The sequence below is a fragment of the Phodopus roborovskii genome, unplaced genomic scaffold (assembly GCF_943737965.1).
Source record: "Phodopus roborovskii unplaced genomic scaffold, PHOROB, whole genome shotgun sequence".
NCBI classification, from domain to species: domain Eukaryota; kingdom Metazoa; phylum Chordata; class Mammalia; order Rodentia; family Cricetidae; genus Phodopus; species Phodopus roborovskii.
In genome coordinates, this window is record NW_026126413.1 from 12583700 (window position 1) to 12606008 (window position 22309).

Consider the following 22309-nt stretch of genomic DNA (forward strand, 5'->3'; position numbering starts at 1 on the left):
GGACTGATACTGTGGCTATGAACAGAGGCTATTTTTGAAGCTCTCTGGGTTAAAAGCTCCCTAATTCTCAGAGCCTAGAGCTGACAGCATAGACATCTAAGCTTATAATTTTCTTTCTGTGAGTGCTCCAAGGTAAACCAGAAGAATCCACCCAGAATAGTGTTCTTTGTGACCATCATTACCTATAATACGGTCAAGTGTAGTAGCTACTTATTTCCCATGGGTACTTGTTTTCATAGTGCTTAACAACCAACCTTGTGACATCATATACAGATTAAATTTGACACCAAATGGGTTTCAGCACTAAGCATAATACTATGGGGGGGGGACGCGCGTGCGCGCACGCGCGCACACACACACACACACACACACACTCAGAGGGACACACACACTTTCCTATTTTATAATTAAAACATTTTTTCAATTTTATTTATTTATTTATTTATTTTACCTATGAGTACTGTGTCTGCATGTCTGCCTGTAGGCCAGAAGAGGGCATCAGGTCCCCTTACAGATGGTTGTGAGCCACCATGTGGTTGCTGGGAATTGAATTCAGGACCTGTAGAAGAACAGCCATTGCGCCTAACTGCTGAGCCATTTCTCCAGCCGTATAATTAAAAACTTTTCAAGTGTAGCTTAAATATTATTAATCTATGGTAATATAACTGTATTGAGGGGGAAAGGAGAGGCAATGGTGCTAATTGAGTCCATGTGTAACAGCTACATTTTATTTTACATATACTACTAATAATAAAATAGATAATTCCTAAAGTTGAAAGGCAGTGGAATAGTAATATAAGCATTTATAAATGGACATGGCAATCATCAGAGAATAAAATAGAGAAGTGGTTAAATGTGCCTTCCTCCCTGGATGAGGGAAGGAAGAGATGGGTAGGCCAGGGGATGGTCATGGCCCGCTTTATTTTCTTAATGTTCCCCCTCTTCTGCAATCTCTGCATACACGTGGCAGGCTTTCGGGTCTCATCCTAGTCATCTTTCTCTGAACTAAAGAACTACTTCTTGCTTTTAGATGTATTTTATTTTATGTGCATGAACGTTTTGTTTGCTTGTATGTATGTGTACCACACGCATATTGCCCATGGAAGTCAGAAGAGGTTGTCAGATCCTTGGAACTGGAGTTATGGATGGTTATGAGCCACCATGGGGGTGCTGGGAACCAAACTTGGGGCTTCTGTAAAAGCAGCAAATGCTCTAAAGGTTGAGCTATCTCTCCATCCCAAGAACTACTTCTTTGACATTTTCTAAGACGTCTTTCCTCTTGCAGATCAGTGGTACCCAACCTAATATGTACAGACAGGCACCAGAATTACCTGAAAACTCATTATTTTACAAATTCATTCACCAAATACCCAGCATGGGTATTTTTTCTCAGGCATTAAACTAACTTCTTAGATGGCAAAGTCTTCCATGTAGCTGTGTTTGAAATCTATATTCTTTTCATGTCCCCAAGTATGGCCAGGGTCCAATTATCATGCTTCAGAATTGCTGCCTTGCACGTCCCTATAGTAAGTTAATACTCTTCAGAGAATCCAGTGTAGAGAAAAGAAGACAGTGGCCAGCCCAAACAATAGGGATTATTATGGTCCATGCTCAGGCTTTTAAAATCAGTAAAGTCTAATGCAGATTGCTCTCAGAGGGCATCCTGACATACTCTCAAGCATAGTGATATCAAACATCCCTAAATCTTTGTACTTTTTCATATTAACTATGACTGCAAAACCAGACTTCGTAGTTGTAAACATCAGCTCTTTATTTTCCTGCATTTATTACTCTTAGTTTTCATGCTGTTTGGAACCTTCACTTATCAAGAATTTGGATCTCTATTTCAGTCCTTTTTTTGAGAGGCAATTGAATGGGTCAGGAGAAACAAGGTGCAGAATTCTGTACACTTGGATATATTTGGATTCCTTCTTTTTAGATAAATGGTTCAGGGGGCTACATGGGACACTTTGTCATCTAAGAAGCCATCTCAATGCCTGACAAGAAATGCTCATGCTGAGTATTTGGTGAGTGAATTAATGAAATATTGAATAATGGCAGATAATCAGGGAGACTGGCTAGGAGTTCTGATGCTGGAATAATCACAAAAGCCAAGTTGAAATAGATTCAGAGATGACGAAGGGGGATTTAAGGAGCTTTTTTCAAAGGTAGGATCAGTAAGATTTATTGGTCAGTTGAACATCAGAGACAGGCCGGGGTCGGATCACAGAGACACCCACATTTCTGGACGGAGCACCTAGGAGAATGCAGACAGATTGAACTCACACCATCACAGACTCAACTAGCAAAGGCCGTCCCTAGCTGACATTAAGCTAAACTAAATAAGCAAGACACAGAGAGACGAATACTATGTGATCCCACTTCCTGAGGTGCCTGGGATGGGAACCCACAGAGGAGTGGTTGTTGCTAGGGCCCTGAAGGGCTGTCTGCTTCACACGTTACTTCACTCAGTCCCCCTGTGGCGATAGCTACAGACAGGCCATGGCCGAGGCGAAGGCACTCGAAGCCATGGAATTTAAGATTAGTTCAATGGAGAATCTTATGTTGCATGCATTTCTCCAGAATAAAAGTTCTCAAAAACAATGATCTCAAATTACCAACCCTGTGAGTGATGAATCTTCCACTTTCAAAGCATCTATTCAGTCAACTAGAAATGACAAAGTGGCAGCAATCCGTGGAGGCCAAAACCCCTGTTGAACCCACAGAGGAGCTGCAATACAGGCACCGGAGCAGAGAGATGACTCAGAGCCATCCCGGGGACGTGACGTGTCTGCTGCTGTTAGGGCCCGTTACATAAAACGCTCGCTTTTGCGCTGCTCTTGTTTCTGTCCATTACTTGTGGAAAAAATCTCATAAGAAGCTTCTAGCCCTGATACTTGCTTTTAACAGAGCGCCAGTAACGAGGTGGCGGGGGGGGGTGTCAAAATAAGGCAGACCTTTACTGGGGATATGAGTGGCACCTAACTTGTGCACGATCTGAAATTTACAATTTTAAATTCATGGAGGGGTCTTCAACACCTGCCACAGCTTGAAACCTACTGTCCTTCCAAGTAATGTCTCTCTGTGTTGGTGTTGACCACATAGTAACTACTCAAAATGCTTTAAAGATTGTGGGTCCCAACCTGAGGAAAGGTCTAATTTATTGTAGGAAGGCTCTTTCTCTCTCTCTCTCTCTCTCTCTCTCTCTCTCTCTCTCTCTCTCTCTCTCTCTCTCTCTCTCTCTGGGAGTGCCATGTGTATGAGTGTCACTTGAGGCCAGGCAGCATGGGATCTCCTGGGACTGGAGTTCCAGCAATTTCGAGCTACACTGGGAAATGAATTCAGGTCCTCTGGAAGAGCGTACACTCTAAGCTGTTGCAATGTCTCTCCAGCCCCGTGGCTTTTGTTTTTTGTTTTGTTTGTTTGTTTTTTTAATGGAACTCACTGGAAATTCCTCAGTGAGTCTCGCATACAGCTCAGGATATGAGTGTTTGGCTTTTTTATTTGTTCATTGCTCTGTGTGTGTGTGTGTGTGTGTGTGTGTGTGTGTGTGTGTGTGTGTGACGATATGGGGCAGGGGGATTGTTATTTATTTATTGCTCTATGTGTGTGTATGATGGTATAGGGCAGGGGAAATATTTATTTATTTCTCTCTCTCTCTCTGTGTGGGTGTGTGTGTGTGTGTGTGGGTGTGTGACGGTATGGGGCAGGGGGTTGTCACCAGGCCCATGTGAAGGTTGGAGGACCACTTCAGGAAGTTGGTTCACCCTTGCATCTCTCCATGAATTCCAGGTGTCAAGCGTGACTTGGGTAGTCAGGTGTGTGCAGCAAACTCTTCCCTTCTCGCTGGGCCACACTACTGCCCCAAATGTCTGATTTTAATTAACATTTGCTGAGATGTTGAGACAAATTTAATCTGCCCCAAAACTTGAGGAAAGAACTGCACAATTATGTGACAAGAATTATATGCAAGTGATTTTACCATGGCAAAAGTCTCGTGGAATCCTAAACTGAAGTACGAGACGGGATTAGAGTCATCTGCACCTTCTGCTCAGCTGAAGCAGTGTGATCAGGAAGCCTGTCAGGAATGAACTGCTGGGCCCTCTGCGTCTAGGATTGAGACGTTGGCATGTTGCCTAGCAACCTACATATTAAGAAGCCTTCTGGCTGGGGCTGGCTGCATAGGCCTGCTATCCCAGTCCTCAGGGTGTGGAGGCAAGTTCTAGACCAACACAGAAGATCTGAGCCAGTGTAAGCTATGTAGTGAGTCACTATGAAAATAAATAAAATAACAATGACAGAAATCAAAAAGAAACAAAGTAAAACAATCCAAGATGATACTTGAAGGAAACACCCTGATCCCCTCCCCAATCCATCCAAGACACACCCAGACACCAAATTCTCAGTACAAAGATGTATTAATTACCCCAGAGGAGTAAGTGGGGGCGGGCTGCAAAGGTGGCATCATCATCATCATCATCATCATCATCATCAGCAGCAGCAGCAGCAGCAGCAGGAGGAGGAGGAAACACAAGCAGGGAAACAAGAGATTAGACAAGAGAGATGTTTCTGCAGGAGTGGGGTTTTAAGGGGAAGGCGGTGACCTGTGCTAAGGTGAGCTGGTAAATCCTGATCAGACATGTTAGCTAAATAATGAATTTTGATTGTTGGACCTTGGTGTTTTGTCTCAGGAATAAGTCACTGGTCAAATAAGAGAATGGCCAATAAGGGAATGATTTTAGGAACGTAACTGTTTTTAGCAAGGGACAGGAAAGGACAAAGCCTGTCTGCAATGTGTCCATGCTCCAGCCTGTGCCTGCAAGACTGGCCTGTTAGAACCTTCAGTACTGATGCAAACTGAAGTTTGAGATCCATCCATTATTCTCAAGCAGCTAAGAGTTTTGAAAATATCTCATCACGCCACAAAGGTTCTTATTCAAGCACAGCTATAAACCCTAATAGCTGATTTTAAAGAGAAACCAAGATGGAAGACCTCTAAACAAGTCTTACCTTTCCATTAAAGAGATAAGGAGGGTGATGAGCTGGCCCAGCGGGGCAGCCTGACCACCTGACTGTGGTACATGTTCAAAGAAAAGGGAGAGATAGTCACACATCCACATGCAACCTATGTTAGCATGTTATCCCCCCAGACCACTACTAATAATAAACTCAAAAGAGAAAGGGGACTGCCCATGATTAGATCCCTGCCCTAGCAAAGAACCCAGATCTCTTAACTCCATATTGAGTTCTTTCTAGCAAACACTTCTAACTGTCTACTCAGAGATGCTAAATCAATGCCCAGTTCCAGGAGCCTCGTTTTGTTGTTTATGGTGAGAAGAGAGGAATGGAAAACAGGCTGTGTTTAAAACCAAGACAGGAAAAAAAAAAGTTAAAATACCTGTAGCTTCAAAATAAAAACAGAAGTCTTCCAAATAGTCCTCAATAGACACACCACGAAAGCAAACCATCATTTCCAAGGGAATTGCAGGTCATCTTTTTACCCTTCCTATAAGGCCTTCACTGTGGCCTTAAAGCTCTTCAAAGATCACTGAAGACTACCTAAGAATTTACTTGTTCCACTCATCTCTTAGCTGTCATTAAATTATCCCCAGTAGAAGGCATTCAGAATTTTTAAAACCTCATTTCCAATTAAAGGTAACTAAATCTTTGTCCGGTGCTGTACTTCAGTGACAGATGTTACAGCAAACTGAGTTCCCTTGGTGACAGTCTGAGAACTCTAGCTGCCCTCACTGACGATGGCTGAGCCTCGTTTTTTGAATGTGTTGTGTTGAGGACCAACACCCACAGTCTACTGCTTCTGCAACGTTTAAAAACAAAACAAAAAAAAAAAAAAAAAAAAAAAACAAAATCAAACTTAGTTCCGCTGGTTTCTTTCTGAGAAGTTTTTTAAAACACAGATGCCAGAGAGCTAGGCATGATGACGTGTGCCTGCAGCCTACAACTCCAGCCATAGGAATGGAAGGCAGGTCCATCAAGAGTGAGGCCAGGCTTGAGGGAGGGAGCAGGTACGGAGACAGAAACTTTTTCATCAAGTTTAGAAGCAGAGATCACTGTAATCTTTGACAAGACATCTCACCATTCTTTGTTGTTAAAGAATTGAGACCCGATGCTGGCGAATTACATGAGTAGCACTGGGAAAATGGAAGGTGTCTCAGGCTTGCATAGTCTTAGTAGCCAGGGCAGATCTAGGGGCCTGGAACAAATCTTGGGACCACTGGAAACCATTCCAGACCAGTCTTCCATCTTTGTCTTTAGTTCCAGTCGAGCTGCCGGAGACATCCACCTGACAAAGACTCAGTATGTGATGGGGAGAGGCCAGGACACAGTCACCAATACTGCACAGAACAAGAGAAAGGTACTATCCAAGGAAGGAGGGCGCACTCATCAAAAGATGGAGATGCTAAGCAAGTGAACACCTTCAGAGGTACCAGCTACATGCTGCGAAAGAGCAAGTAGCCATACTCATGCTTAACCCCTAACCCTGGCCCACAGTCTGCCTATGTAAAATTTGCTCGTTAGAACAAAATAAACCCCAGTGTTTTCCACCACGAGTCCCACCAAACCCTCCTGTAAATCTGTGTGTGAAATTTCTAAGCTCTTCGCCCACACTATTTGAACTTCACCCCAAGCCCCCAACCCAGCCCTCTGACTAGCAGAGAAAGGGGGAATCTGAGGGGTGGAGACTTGAGTATCTAGAAAGAAGAAAGGAAGTGACTTCCTGGCTAGTTCATTCTGGCCCTCTCCCGCCGCCTTCTGGCGCCCACGACCAGCATAGGTTTCTTAGCTATGTACTTTCCCTGACCATGACTGCCCTGCATGCACACTGAGTTCTTAACTTGCTGGTATAACATGGTCATTCAGACACAATTGTTAGGCAATAAGAACAAAACTAACCTTACACCAAACAATTTAATTCTATTGGGAGCAAGTATCTGGTTATCACCATACTGGCATAATAAAAGTTGAGCAACATGTCCTGTAACTCTGAGCACCTTGACTCAACTACCCACTTCCAGGGGTTTATTATAGAGGGATTTATTATAGAAAACAATCACATGTAGGTGAAGAGAATTTAAAAAGTAGCATATTGTGTTATCATAGTAGTAGGAAATCAGAACTACTTCATGTCCAACAGTGGGAATGCAAGTACATCCAATGTATAATTTAATGCCATATCGAATTGTAACAGAAGAAATCAATTACTTGTAAACATATCAGTATAGTTACAACAGATCAGGGGAGAGCACAGGTCACAGAGTAAAATGAAATGCATCTTTTGGGGGGGGGCAAAACAAATTCTCAGAATAAAATAGAATACAAGAAAATAATAATAACAGCAATTATTTTTGGGAAAGTGGGTTATGGAGATGGTTTTTTTCCAATTCATTTACTTTTGTCTTCCCAGATTTTAAATAACAAACAACTTCAGAACAAGTTATGTAATTTTGTGTTATGTTTGACTGCCAGTGTGTGGAGATGCCCTCAGATGCCACAAGAGGGCGTGAGGTGTCCTGGGGCTAGAAGCCAGTCAATCAGGTCCCGTGGAGCAGAAACAAAGAGTTCTAACCACTTTTCTCTCTAGCCCCTAGAACTGGTTGTTTCTAATTATCTGGAATTGTAGTTGACTGAGGTGTGGTTTAAAAGTGTTGAATATTAGCTGGGCAGTAATGGCCCACGTCTTTAATCCCAGCACTTGGGAGGCAGAGACAGGTGGATCTCTGTGAGTTTGAGGCCAGCCTGGTCTACAGAGTGAGTTCCAGGATATCCTGTCTCAAAAAAAAAAAAAAAAAAAAAAAAAAAAAAAAAGGTGAATATTTTTTTCCTGCCAACACCTCTTGCTGTTTAGGTCTCAGCACCTCAGAATGCCACCTGCTTTTCTTCTGAGCTCCCTTCTCACTGAATGCTTGCCTGAATGCTCGCCTGCACAGCTTGTGACAGTTTGATGGACTGTTAGGAGTAGTTTTCCCCTCCGGTCTTGTCCCTCTGCTGTGCCAGCCCCAAATAACACACAGAGACCCTGTATTAGATATAATTCTGTAGGCCAGTTACTGGTTTCTTATCGGCTAGCTTTGTATTAAATATTAACCCATTTCTATTAATCTAAGTATTTCCACATGGTCTTATCTTACCTGAGAGAGGGGCTGGCATTCTGCTCTATCTTCCATTTTGAATCTCCTCCCTACTCCTTCCGGTATCCTCCTTGTCTCCTAGTCCCGCCTACCTTCCTTTCCTATTGGCCAACAGGGCTTTATTCATTAACCAATAAAAGAAACATATTTACAGAATGATATCTCTCTTCAGTGGGGCATTACTTTCTCTCTAGTAGCTTCACTCTGAGATCACCACCCCCTAAGTTCTTGTTCTCCCTTGGAGATACCTCCCTCTCTCCCTTAAGTGTGAACCTGTGATTTGGGTCCTCTCTATGAAAGCAAGACCTCAGTAACTAGACCACTAACCACCGAGTCTGGGAATCTAACATCACCTCTGTCCCATCCTGGTAACTGTTCCCTGGGTTTGTCTCTAGAATGGGGATACTTTTTTGTTTTGTTTCTTTGGTTTTTTGTTTGTTTGTTTAACTCCTTGTCTACTGAGATCTACATTTGAAATTACAAGGCAGGTCCCCTGAATACTGGCTTGTGAGAAGTATGAAAAGATAATTCAAGACCACAGTACTTCATCTGTGATGACGAGCTGCAAAGTGACCACACATACCACAGTTCCCAGTGAGACTATTAGCAAGGGGCTGCCACTCTCAAAAGTGTGCCAGCGGCAGGGTGACTTATGCCTCTACCTTTGATACAGGGCTGGCATGTGAGATGCACATTTACTTAAAGACAAAAGCTGGAGAAAACCCCTGTATCCTCAATATTCTGACTCTAGATCCATGCTAACTGTGTTTTGTGGGAAAAGGCTTTTGTTACAACAATGCAAGCCCACATGTCATCATTACATTTTCCTTGGACTTCATTTGTAACATTTTTAGAGAACTGCTATAAATGATACCAGACTATGATTAGTTTGCTCTATTTAGACATATTCTAATGAGAAAACATATTTCTTGGAAACTGGGAGCGGGGGAGAGTAATCTTGACTCCTTCCATTCTCTAAGTACTGAGAGGTAAATTTGGAGACTAATTACCTCTATATTTCATAATTTTCATACAGCTCACACCCTAATCAAAATTTGTAAGTCACAATGCAAAAATAAAATATTTTAAAAAATTATACCCATTAAATTATAATTTATCTGAGTGTGTGCCATGTTATTTTTGTGGAGGTCAGAGGACATCCTGGCGTATCCTTGGATGTCATCTTCCACCTTGTCTGGGACAAGGTTTTTGTTGTTCAGTCCTGCCTACCAGACTGGCTGATCCAGAACCTTCTGAGGAGTCTATTTCTCTCTCACCCAGCTACAGGAGTACCAAAATTGCAGACTGTGTCAAGCTTTCTGTGGGAAACAAGCTCAGGTCCTCACAGCTGGATGGCCGTCTCTCCACTTAATTTAGATGTGAGGTTAGTGATATCACAAAGGCAAACACACCTCTGAACATCCAGGAAACTTATAGTCATCGACAGCTCCTACAAGGGACCACTGCACAATAGAACCAGGAAATCCATTTTGCTTTCTGATATGGATGCAAACGTACTTGTTTTATTAATTTATCTGAAAAGGCTTAAAGTGGCTTATCCACCATCTTTGAGTCTGAGAAGGCCTCCCAGGAGCAAGATTCTAAAAGACAGAAATGTCTGGAAGGCTGGAGTGGTGCATGGCAGTTCCTGCTAGTTGGATGCAATCTGCAGCACACATCTCTTCCTAAGCTGAAGGTGCTGCTACCCAAGATGAAAATGGATTCTCCTTTGTAGGGAGATGTTCAGACGCACGGAAACAAAGGACAATCAGTGACACCCCACAGCAATGTGAGCAAACAGTCATCTAGGAGAGATGACCCACGCCCACAGAAACAGTGCAGACTAAATTCCCAGGTGACCTTCCCACTGAAGACAGCCGGCACAGAATCTTTTTGATACTGTCTCCTCAAGAATTTAAGGTCAGAAGGGCCATTTTCATTCTACAGGCTGGACTAAGGACCAGATGCAGCAGACTACTTCCATAGTCATCAAAGAAAGGCAAATCAAAACAACCCTGAGATACCATCTTACACCTGTGAGATTGGCCAAGATCAAAAACTCTGATAACAGCTTATGCTGGAAATGATGTGGAGAAAGGGGAACACTTCTCCATTGCTGGTAGGAGTGCACACTTGTACAGCTGCTCTGGAAAACAGTATGGTGGTTTCTCAGAAAACTGGAAATCAACCCACCTCAAGACCCAGCAATACCACTTTTGAGCATATACCCAAAGGATGCACACTCACACTACAAGGACATTTGCTTAACTGTGTTCATAGCAGCATTATTCATTAATAGCTAGAACCTGGAATCAATCTAGATGCCCCTCAACATAAATAAGGAAAATGTGGTACATTTACACAACGGAGTACTAGTCAGCTGTAAAAGCAACAACAAAAACAAACAAACAAACAAAAAAAAAACAATGACACTTGAAATTTGTAGGCAAATAAAACTAGAAAAAGCCATCCTAAGGTAACCTAAACCCAGGAAGGCAAATATAATATGTACTCATTCACATGTGGATATTAGACATAGAGCGAAGAACAACCAGACTACCCCAGAGAACCTAGGTAACAAAGAGGACCCTAAGAGAGACACACGTGGACCCACCTAGCAAGTTCTCCTGAGTAAATTTGGAGCGTGGGAGGCGTGGGGGGAGGTGGAAGGGGGAGGGGAGGAGGGAAAGGAAGAGGGGGAAATGTATAGGTCAAAACAATGGTTAAAAAAAAAAAAAAGGTATTCAGGCCCACTGCCTGTCAGAGACTGCATCCCTGAAGAGAACTTACTCTTGCCCCCTCCCCCGCCCCAGCCAGCAATTGCCAATAGGTTTTTAGCTGTGGGTGGGACTTCACAAATCCCTCCCTATTTGCCCTGGGGTTTGACTGGCTTGATTGTTTGCAGGTCTTGTGCATGTCGTCAGTCTTTGTGAGTTCAAACATTCAATATTTCTGCCCCCTCTTCTTCAATGAACCCTGAGCCTTACTTAGCACGGGGTGTGATAGTCACATTTAGAGCTGGCCAGTTTTTGTTTGTTCTGAATTAAACTCGTAAGAAGTAACAGACGTGACACTCTTGATCTTACCATAATAAAAAAGGATACTTGTGTCATTTGTATAGTGTAGCAAGAGAATGCCTTGCATTTATTAATGAAAACCAAGATAAGCAGTGAAAGTGATGGCGAATGTGTCTCAAGGGGAAACACCTTACAAAGGGAACGAATGAGATTGGTAGAAAGCCCAGAGTCACACCATGAAAACTAAGGACAACATTTCAGTGGGCAGTGTTCAACCAACTAGGATGCTGCAGAGTCCCATCATCTGGTGAGAAGAGAAAAGAGAACCCACCGGTTTCAGCAATATGGAGGTCAATGGTGACCTTGGGGAAGGTCATTGACAGTGAAGCCTGGAAATGACTGGGTGAGAAGACTGTTATGAGTAGGTTTTCCCCTCCGGTCTGGTCCCACTACCGCACCAGCCCCAAAAAACACACAGAGACGCTGTATTAGATACACTTCTGTTGGCCTGTTACTAGTTTCTTATTGGCTAGCTCTGTCTTAAGTATTAACCCATTTCTATTAATCTAAGTATTTCCACGATGTCTCATCTTACCGGAAAGAGGAGCTTGCATTCTGCTCTCTCAGTCCACCACCTTGGAACTCCTCCCTCCTACCTCCTCTCTCCTCTTAAGTCTCCTAGTCCCGCCTATCTTGCTTTGCTATTGGCCAACAGTGCTTTTATTCATTAACCAATAAGAGAAACACATTTACAGACTGACATCTCCCATCAGAAGACTGGGATGGAAAACAGCCCAGAGTGCATACAGTGTCCAGTCTGACTCCTACAGGAAGAGAGAGGACGGTGGCTGGAAGAAAGTAATAGATGTTCCTTCAAACTGAGTGTAGTCTGCTGAAGGCTGAGAAGATGGCTCAGTAGGTAATGTGTTTGCCATACAAGATGAGGACCCGATTTTACCTCTAGAACCCACAAAGCCAGGTGTGGTGGGGCATGCTTACAATGGCAGGAGGGGTTCAGGGGCTCCCTGGCAAGCCAGCCTCACTGAATCAGTGAACGTCAGGCTCAGTGAGAACGTGTCTCAAAGAACAAGGTAGTTGGGGCTGCAGAGATGGCTCAGCGGTTCAAGAGTACTTGCTGCTCGTCCAGAATCCTCAGTTTGGTTCCCAGCACTCACATTACAGAAGCATCGGTAACTGCAGCTCCAGGACAGCCTGTGCTGATGTGTGTCTAAGCCCCACCCCCAACACACATACACATAAAACACTCCTTTTTAAACTAGTGTGGATAGCTCCTGAGGAACGAAGCCTAAAGCTGATCTTTGATCTCTGCCTGTACATGTCATGTGCACACACACAAAGTACAAACATGCACACACACACACACACACACACACACACAGTGTGCTAAAATATCAAATATAATCAAGAAGGCAATCACTTCAGGAGTAATACACTTTTATATTAATCATTTCAACAACCCGGGAATGTACAGTTTTATTTTTTCATACTGGTTGTGGTTCTCAAAAGGTAACTGCAAATTACTCTCTTCATTTCATGAGTGATAAAAATGAGCCATGAAAAATGTCTCCAAGAAAAAACAAAAAACAAAAAACAAAAAAAAAACAAAACCAAAGCTCATCAAGCAGATTCTCGTTGATTTTTTACAATTAAAAAAGTACAGTGTACTGTTAAGAAGAGAATTCCTGTGACCGCTACATGTCTAGTAAATCTCAAGTTTTTAAGGCTTAATTACACATGTCCATTTTTGTACATGTGGCAACATGCTCCGTGTCTGGGTTACATCCTGAAGATGCCGAAGTCAGTCTTCTCGATGGGCGCGTTGAGGGCTGCACTGATGCTAAGTCCCAGAACCAGCCTGGTGTCCACAGGATCAATGATCCCATCATCCCACAGCCTGTGGAAATATGGAAACGGTCACTATGAACTCACCATCCAGCCGCCATCCCTCCTTACCATGCTCAGAATCACTGAGAGGATCCCCTCACACTGCACACGGAGCTCTTGAGTAGCACCTGCATACTGGAGTCATCGAGCAGATGTCATGTTTCAGATAGAATAAAGAAAGGCAGTGCTTGCCGAACCCAAGGATGCCACACGGAGCTTCAGGCTGTAAGGATGACTTCGTGCTCCTCTGCTACTCACAGAAATGCAGCATAAGCACAACCCAGCGACCTTACTGCTAAAGGCATATTACACAGAAGTTGTAGCAACTCGAAAATCACTGTGTAAGCCTTGCTACATTTTACTAAATAAAATAAGTAACTTAAAATGCCATTCTTTATTTTTTGTTACGATGGAAAAAATAACCTTAAACTGTTTTGAAGAGAAACTTTTGAGTAGAGACCTTAGTTTGTTCTCACCGATACCCTCAAATTTATAAAGAAAGATGAATTAGAAATAATACTTCTTTGACTTTTTTCTTTTAGGGGCTTAATTTTTCTTTTCTTTTTAAAGATAGGTCTCAATAGGTGATCCTCCTGTCTCAGCCTTCTGCAGCTGTGAAGCCCCTTTGCCGAATGAGGCGGGCATCCTTTTGGGGGTTATTAGGAATCGGCTGTTCTGCCTTCTCTACACAAATTGCTTCTAGTGTCTGGATGTCACATCAATTATTAAACACTGGCAGCCAGGAATCACATCTTTGCTCATAAAACATTCATCTAGGACCCTAATGGATCGATGGCCAGCCAACAGGTTGCTTTTGGAACTGTAAATATCCCTTGGGAGCATGTGGTCAACAGAATCCTCCAAGTAATGATGGAGGGGCTTGTTAACGACGGCCATTAAAGACTGCCCAAGGAAGGGATTCAATGGAATGCTGGGAAAGTCTGAGGGCAACACTTCAGACCTACACCTGTGTCATGATGGATGAGGGGAAGGCCAGGACCGGGGCTGAGCAATGAAGCTCTGGTCTCCACTGGTCTCGTGCGTGTGAGGTTTGATCCCCTGAACAACAGGCAGTGAAACAGAGGTTCCGGTAACAGGAGCTCTCCAGAAAGCCGGCTTCCACCATGTTCAAACCTAAGCAAGCCAGGGAACCACTGCTAATCTGGGATTTACCAAGCACAAACACACCCCAAACCAGAGTGAAAATAATCTTTAGGAGAAGGTTGCTGTCTCCAGGCCAAAATCTGTTTCAACAATATGATTAAGCACCTACAAGTTAACAGACAAACCCTCCTGTTGTTCAGCATTTATTTCCAAAGATTTATCTATCCAGCCATGCTCACAATGATGCCTTAAATGTAATCCATTAATGAGTATTAATGTTAGCATGACAATAATAAATGGTGCCATCTCTCCTAAGAGGTGATTTATTTTAGCCATTAAAAAACAAGTTCATGGCTCATATAAAATTCATATTTCAACTGTCCTGAGCCTTTCAGCCAAAATCTTATGTGAAGAACTGTCAGTGAGCTTATATATGTATGCTTTGTATATACCATAGAGCTTTTACGTGGCTTCCTATAACCCCCCTGCCTCTTCTGACTGCTATTACTGAATTTCTGTTTTCATTATGGCAAAGTGAGGTACATCTTTGTTGTTCAAACAAAGAATATGAAGTACTTCGTTGCCAATTAAATGGACCAATGACCCCCACAATATCTGTCTGTGAGGAAGAAACACACACACACACACACACACACACACACACAATTAGCATGAAGACAAATAGGCTTTTTGAAAATTCACAATATGCTCAGGCTGTAGCTCAGACGGTTGAGTGCTGATCTACCATCAGAGACCCAGCACTGCATAAACTGTGGTGACACGTGGGCCTGCAATGCCAGCTCTCCAGAGGTAGCAGGGGGATCAGGAGTTCAAGATCATCCTTAGACTTAGCCAGTTCTTATTTAGCCAATCTGGGCTATAACGAGATCCTGTTGCCAAACAACAACAACAGATCTCAGATGTTATTATCGAACTGAAACTGATGAGCGATACACCAGTCTTTGTACTCCATTGCCAATAGCAATGCTGGCCATGGGGGATACATCCCGATGACTAAAATGGGTTCTAACTTTCTTATTTTCTTTCTTTCTTCTTTCCAGGCTGCCCTTACCAGTAAGGGTATGATTCAAGGCATAACCTAGAAGACACTGATGTTTATTCTTTTCTCCATCTGCCCCAGGGAAGGAAGAAGACATGGCTTAGATTAGTCTTCCTAACACTGAACATTACGGTTATTGGAAAAACCATCTAAAAGAACGTGCTAGCGGTCTCCAGCTGGGACAGGCAGCGAGAATTGATTATCTCATTATGATTATGCTGGGTAGAAAACAAACAGCCAGCAGCCGCAATGGTGTCTGAGGTAATTACTTGGCAATGACATGTGGATCCTGGCTGTGACTAATCGCCTTCTGAATATGCAAGCACACTTGTTAGCCAGCGCCAATGTGTGATCCGTCAACCTCATGCTTGAGCTAGGGGAGCAACCAAACAGTGAGGAGGGTCATACAGAAATCCAAGGGCACAAGCAGGGACTAGCATCCACTCCTGACATGTAATACCCAGGATTAGAAAGAAATCTTATTCTCAGCTCCTGACATGGACCAACCTCTGGTTATGGGGCCTTGGGTACCACTCTACGGATACTTTAACTGGGGTGGGTGTACAGGAAACGGGGGTGGAGCTTCAGCGCAAGGAAGCCTGGGAGGAGGGCGGCAGTTCAGCATGAAGAAATGACGGTATAAAAGGAACTGTTTATGCAGGCAATACTTTCATTATTAAACAAGGCCTTTCTATGTAGCACAGGCTGACCTCAAACTTCAGTTCTCCTGCCAGAGATGCCCAAATGGCAGGATATCAGGCTTGTACCATCATGTCCATCCAGAGACTACATTTATCCCCCTATGATGGTCAACCATGCCCAGAGGTCAGGTTTCTGTGAAGCTGGTGCCCTGGATGCCAGGAGTCCCCCTCAGGGGTGGAGAGGTCTGCTCCCACCTTGCACTGGAGTAGTAAGGGTTTCCTTCCTCTTCGAACCTCTTAATGATGGGCTCTTTCAAAGCTGCCTCCTCAGCACTAGAGAACTGAAAGAAAAAACATGGCAAGTCAGCGAGCGTCCCTAGGACTGACTCCTCTAGAGAACCTGGGAAAGACGCACTCTGTGAACAATTACGGTGCAGCTAACATTCGCACAGTGATAGGCAGATTGCAAATGATGCTTTAACATATATGATCTTGCCTGGGATCAGGTCTGATTGTCAAAGACAACCCACTGAGGACATACAATACAAAGCCAAAACCAAGGGTGTTACACGTCACTGTGTTCCTGCAGGGTACAACAGTGGATATGTTTTACAATCTCTAGTTAAAAAGAAGGGGCCGAGCATTGGTGTTGCATGCCTTTAATCCCAGCACTCAGGAGGCAGAGGCAGAGGCAGGTGGATCTCTGAGTCTGAGGCCAGCCTGGTCTACAGAGCGAGCTCCAGGACAGCCAGAGCTACACAGAGAAACCCTGAACTGGAAAACAACAACAACAAAAAGATGGAGAAGGCCAGGCATGGTGGCATATACCTTCAATTTTAATTCCAGCTCTTTATAGGAGACTTTATTTTTAAACTTTGAAATATGTCAGGGCTAGAGATGTAGGGTGGTACAGCACTTGTCTAACATTTGAAAGACCTTGGCTTCAACCCCCAGTGCGGAGATGAGTATGTAAATAAACAGCTACACTTAAACGACTTACTTCAAGCAAACATTTCCATCTCTTATACACATACTTAAGTGTAGGGGTAACAACCACTGGAGGAACCCCTCTGATACGGCGTTTGCATATATAAAAAGGGATGGTTTAAATATCTACACGTCAAATGAACTGAAGACTGGTTACTTAACAAGGGACTGCTTTTGTTTACTAAAGGTCAAACATGCCTTCAAATCATCAGGCGGACGCCCTCTCCCACCCTTTGGCCATCCTCCACCTAGACACACACACACACACACACACACACACACACACACACACAGAGCAAAACCGCCAAAGACAAAGAGGTAGGCTGGGGAGAGAGTTCAGTGGGTAAAAGCACTTGCTTCAAAACCATGAGGACCCGAGTTCAAATCCCTAGCATCCATGTAATTGTTGGACATGGAGCACAAGCTATAATCTCAGCACTTCCACAGGGAGATGAGAGACAGAGGTAGGAGACTCGCTAGAAACTCACAAGAGAGCTAGCCTGGTGTACATAACGGAAAAACAACAGAGAGACACTGTCTCAAACAAGGTGAAAGGTGAGGACATGCACTGCATTCTCACGCACGAATGTGTGCACGTACACACCACACAGACACATACAAAGATGAGGAGGGATGAGACACGAGCGGCTTAGTGCCTCCCCAGCTCTGCAGACCCCACCATTGGCCACATGAGCTCTGCTGGCAGGGCAATGCCCCCGCCATACACCAAGGACGTGTCCACATTGTCTCTCCTATGATGAGACCATAGCACACACAAGCCACGCCAAGAACACATAGCTGCATTTCCAGACCTGGTGCTTAAAGCAAAGCCATTAAAAGTCAGAGCTAAACACTCATGCAAAAATTCTGAAGACTGCAACACAAAGAACCCATCTTAAGAGCAGCAGCCATCCCGACTGCCTTCCGTCACATCCGTGCCCGGTCCCTTCCGTCTTCCCATAGTTGTATTGTCACAGCGTGCTAATACCGCTCAGCTCTCAGGAGGTGACTGAATCTCTCTCGGGGACCCTTAGCAACATAGTAAAACTAAAACGGAAAACAGAGGTCTGCTGCTTTGGGCCCAGAAGCAGTAAATGGATTTCCTTAGATCTCACTAATTTCAGAAGAAGCCAGTGTGTCTGTGTCTGGGGCTTGGGAATTTCTGGGGTCTCAGGTCAGTGGTACCACGCTTGCTCGACACGCTTGCTCGGCCAGGAAGTGGAGCCTCACAGGACACACGGGTGGCCTGGATGCTCTGCCGGTCACTTACCTGCTTTCCATCTCGTGCTTTCTGATCTCTTGCCACGGTGGCTAGCACAGTGGCTGCCTGCTCTCCACCCATCACTGAGATACGGGCATTTGGCCACATGTAGAGAAATCTTGGGCTGGGAGAAAAGAAAGGTATCATCAAGTTCATCCAGTACAATTAGGCATGGGGACAAAGGCCTGCAAGCCAGCAGCACTCCCGATTAAAGATCGGGCCTGCCGAATGTCAATTTACATCCCAAGCCTGGAAGACACTAGTAATTTATTTTTGTTTTGTTTGTATACAGGGCCCTCTGTAGCCCAGGCAGGCCTCAAATGTGCTGTGTAGCAAGGCTGGCCTTGAACACCTGATTCCCTTACTTCCCCCTGCTAAGAGCTAGCAGGCATCGACACCACTGCCTGGCTTTAACATGACCATCTGTAATTACACGTGAAACACATTTCTTTCTCTCAAAGAAAGCTGTGGAGACCACCCACCTATATGCTCTGCCACACATCCCGTAGTTTCCAGCCCCATATGATCCGCCAATAATGACAGTTATCTTAGGCACTTTGGCACAGGATACAGCAGCCACCATCTTGGCACCGTCTTTGGCAATCCCCTCAGCTTCATAGTCTCTACCAACCATGAATCCTAGGAGAGAGAACAGAAACACAGCCTAGCCTTCAGCAACAGACACACAGACAGAAATCAATTCCACCATGGTGTGGTCAAGTCCTGGCCTAAACTAACTTTACTATGAGGCTTCTTAGGCTAAGAAAATAGTCACATGAGGAGTACGTACTCCAACATGTGCTTTGAAGGGTTGAAATAAAAATCCCTGTCCTTACTTTGCAGATGTCCTTAAAACACGTTGTTTCAGTACACACAGATCTTTGAGCAACCTGTCTTCCAGGGAGCATCTCAAAGCAGAGGCTTAACGGGGAGAGACTGTGACATGGTCACAGGAAAGGTACAGCTCACCCGGCAAGCCAGCCTGGAAGGGTTCCATGTCCACTGACCTGGGTTAAAATAGAGACCGTTCCTTTTGCAGTACGGCTTAAAACTTTGATGAAATAAAGATTAAAGTTTCATGGGGATGCTGAGTCCCTGCCAGGGGCTCAAGGGCAAGATTCAAAAAACGGTTTTCCTTGGTAATTATAGGGTTCCTCTGTTTCCTCAAGCCCCAGCTGGTGTGTGTGTGTGTGTGTGTGTGTGTGTGTGTGTGTGTGTGTGTGTGTGTGTGTGGTGATCTGTAGCTGTAGCTTGCATTCCATAGCCTCCATCCCTCTCTTACTTGAGAACCACCCAGTCAGGTTTCAGTGCCTCCCTTCCAGCCTGAGGCTCTGGGGGAGGGGCATTTCTTTCCCCTACGTACATAGACTTGTTTGTCTGACTGCCTCTCGGTGCAGCAAATCCCTAGCATCGTGTTATCAAATTCAGTCCAGCAGCCCGAGGGAGAGACTGTGTGTTGGGACACTGGAGAGAGACCACAGCAGGGCCCCTGCTTTGCTGAGGTCTGCCACTCTGGCCACCCTTTGGAGCAGCTCAGAACTGCTTTATTCCATTCGCCTTTTCTCTCCAGAACATTCCATCCCAGCTGCCCCCAAGAATCAACTCTCTTCAAGCCTGACCAAACTCTACAGACAATCTGCCTCCAAAAGAGGAGAAGCCACTTTACCTGGTTTTCTCAAATACTCCTTCCTACCATGTAAACATACACACAGGCACACATGCACTCAGGCACACACACAGAAACCAAACACACACACAAACACAGAAAACCTTGAACAGTCATGTTTCCTATCTCCCTATACTCTTAACTTTGTAGAAAGAAAAAAAAAATTAAAAACCATGGCAGTATTCTTCCCTGAAAACCCTTCCCATTCTCAGAGTTCTTACTTTCCCATAAAAACTGTCTATTTGTACAAAAAAAAGGGGGGGGGGGATCAGGGAGAGAAAACCAGAGTGGCTAAAGACTACCCCAAGCCTTCTCTTTTCTTCTCCATTTATTCTGACAAAACTTACACTTTCATCCTTAGCTCAGATGTTTCTCCCCAGCCCCAGATTTACTCAGTGACATATCAAACATCCATCCACATACCAATGTCTCACAGGTCCCCTACCTGCAATGCTGCAAAACAAAACTCAGCCTCTGCTCCAAAAACAGCACAGACAAAGCCAAACAAAATGAAAATGGGAAATTGTCTAAGCAAACATTTAACTTCCTGGTGGAGAGTCACTGTCAGAAATGAGGTCCCTAAAAGTGGTGAAAACGTCAGAGACCTTTCCTTCTGTTTTTAGCAGGTCACCATGTAGGGAATTTTCAGGTCACCGTCTGGAACTAATTTCTGTCAAAGTTCATCAAGGGCTGAGGGTGTGGCAGGCACTTATCTAGCATGATTAAGGCCCTGCGTGCTACCCCCATCGCTGGAAAAACAAAACAATAAGCACACACACACACACACACACACACACACACACACACACACACCATCTAACCTACCTTGAACTTGAGCATAACAAAGAATGAATTTTGCACCATTACTATATAAAGTCCTGCTCAAAGTTGAGAGGCCGGGATGGTATCCATGGTGAGGCTGCCTTACCTAAACAACTAATTATTCTCTATTGCTAAGGGTAGTGGTGCATGCCTTTAATCCTAGAAAACAGAAGGCAGAGGAAGCAGACAGGTCTTTGTAAATTCAAGGCCAGCCTAGTCTACTAGTGTTTTCAAGGCCAGGCAAGGCTACACAGTAAAACCCAGTCTAAAAAAAAATAGTCTCTTTGTCCCAAAGAAAGAAAGTTCCTTGGTAGCCGATGTATCTGAGATGTGGGTTTACATTAACACAATGCAACATGGCAACATACAAAAACAGCAGAGCAGAGAGTCTATAAACCTTACAGCAAGAGGCCTTCAAAATCAACCGACTCCAGCTTTATGCTTGTCTATGGAAGGTGAAGTTCAGAGGCAAAAAGGAGCTCACTCAGTCACAGGTCAGGCCACTGTTTGGGGTTAAAATGCAAACCCCCAGGCTTCCACACAAACACAAATTTTCAAGGCATCACGAGGTGGCTAAGTCAGTCGAGTGCTTTCCACAAGGCACCAGGACCTGACTCCCATCCCTAACCCTAGAATGTCAGGTGGCATGGTGGACGCGTGTATTCCCAGTGCTGGGAAGACAGAGCAGGAGGATCCGAAGAGATCAGTGGCCAGCCAGTCTAGACACCCTCGCTCAAAAACAAGGTGGGCAGCTCCTCAGGAACAATATTTGAAGTTGACCACTGGCCTCTAATGTGCACGTGCACCCACCCTCCTCCCCCGAGGAATAGATAGAAAACCGACATCATTTCAGATAGAGCTACCTGTATGGTGAAAGGTGAAGAGATGCCCACAGCATGTGCTTGGAATCATTAGAATGCTGAGACAGTGGTAAGACAGGGAACACCCTGCTGCCCCCCTGGTTGAGAAGAACACATGAGCAGGAGCCAAGGGAAGCCATTTGAAAGTTTGTGATACGGAAACTGCTTCCGTCAGAACACATGGTAATCTCAGTATTCACGAACACGCTCTGCACTAACACATGAGCCATGGTGGACGGCCCAGCCCTGGACCAGGTGTGCTAGAGCAGAAGAACTTTGGCCTCACCAGTGATGTTCTGCAGGAACAGCAGGGGAATCTTTCTTTGGCAGCACAACTGGACGAAGTGAGCGCCCTGAAACACAGAAACACCAGCTCTTTCAAAACAAATGAACTCCCACCAAGCATCCTGCCAAACTCACACCTCCAGTCAGAGACGGCCCCGCCTGGCTGGCCTGACCTCCTGTTTCCAGTAACAGGGCTGCCCTGTCACCAACAAGGCTGTGGGCCTGCACATCCCTCACTTTAGCTAGCTGCTTGTGAGGTTCCTTACATGTTACAGTGAGACAGCTGCTGTGTCAGGATGAAGTCAATCTCACACTCAAAGTGAGCGCAAGCAAGGGTTAGGACGGGCACTAAAGCACAAGCGGCAGGAACCTGCTCTCACTCTCCAGCTCCTGCCTCAGAAAAGGCGGGATGCAAGCCCTCTGGGGGGTCAAGGCCCACATTTAGGTTTGGGTGACCATTCGATATGCCTTCTGCCTCAAGACACAATCCAAATAAATAGAATTTTAGATTAGGTCAGTGTTAAAGACTTCCAGCCTTGAGATTAAGAAAT

At 44.6% G+C, this 22309-nt stretch overlaps 1 protein-coding gene across 1 annotated transcript in view; it reads right to left on the reverse strand.

Moving 5' to 3' along the window:
* Positions 1 to 12569: 12569 nt before the first annotated feature.
* The window catches only part of Mccc2 (methylcrotonyl-CoA carboxylase subunit 2), a 57825-nt gene continuing 48085 nt past the window's right edge, over positions 12570 to 22309 (reverse strand). Inside the window, exons 13-17 of the mRNA XM_051182836.1 lie at positions 21760 to 21826; positions 18608 to 18764; positions 18135 to 18249; positions 16133 to 16218; positions 12570 to 13082 (exon numbers count right to left, since the gene is read on the reverse strand). Coding sequence (XP_051038793.1) covers positions 12965 to 13082; positions 16133 to 16218; positions 18135 to 18249; positions 18608 to 18764; positions 21760 to 21826 — 543 coding nt within the window. The 3' untranslated portion in view covers positions 12570 to 12964. The remainder of the gene's footprint in view (positions 13083 to 16132; positions 16219 to 18134; positions 18250 to 18607; positions 18765 to 21759; positions 21827 to 22309) is intronic.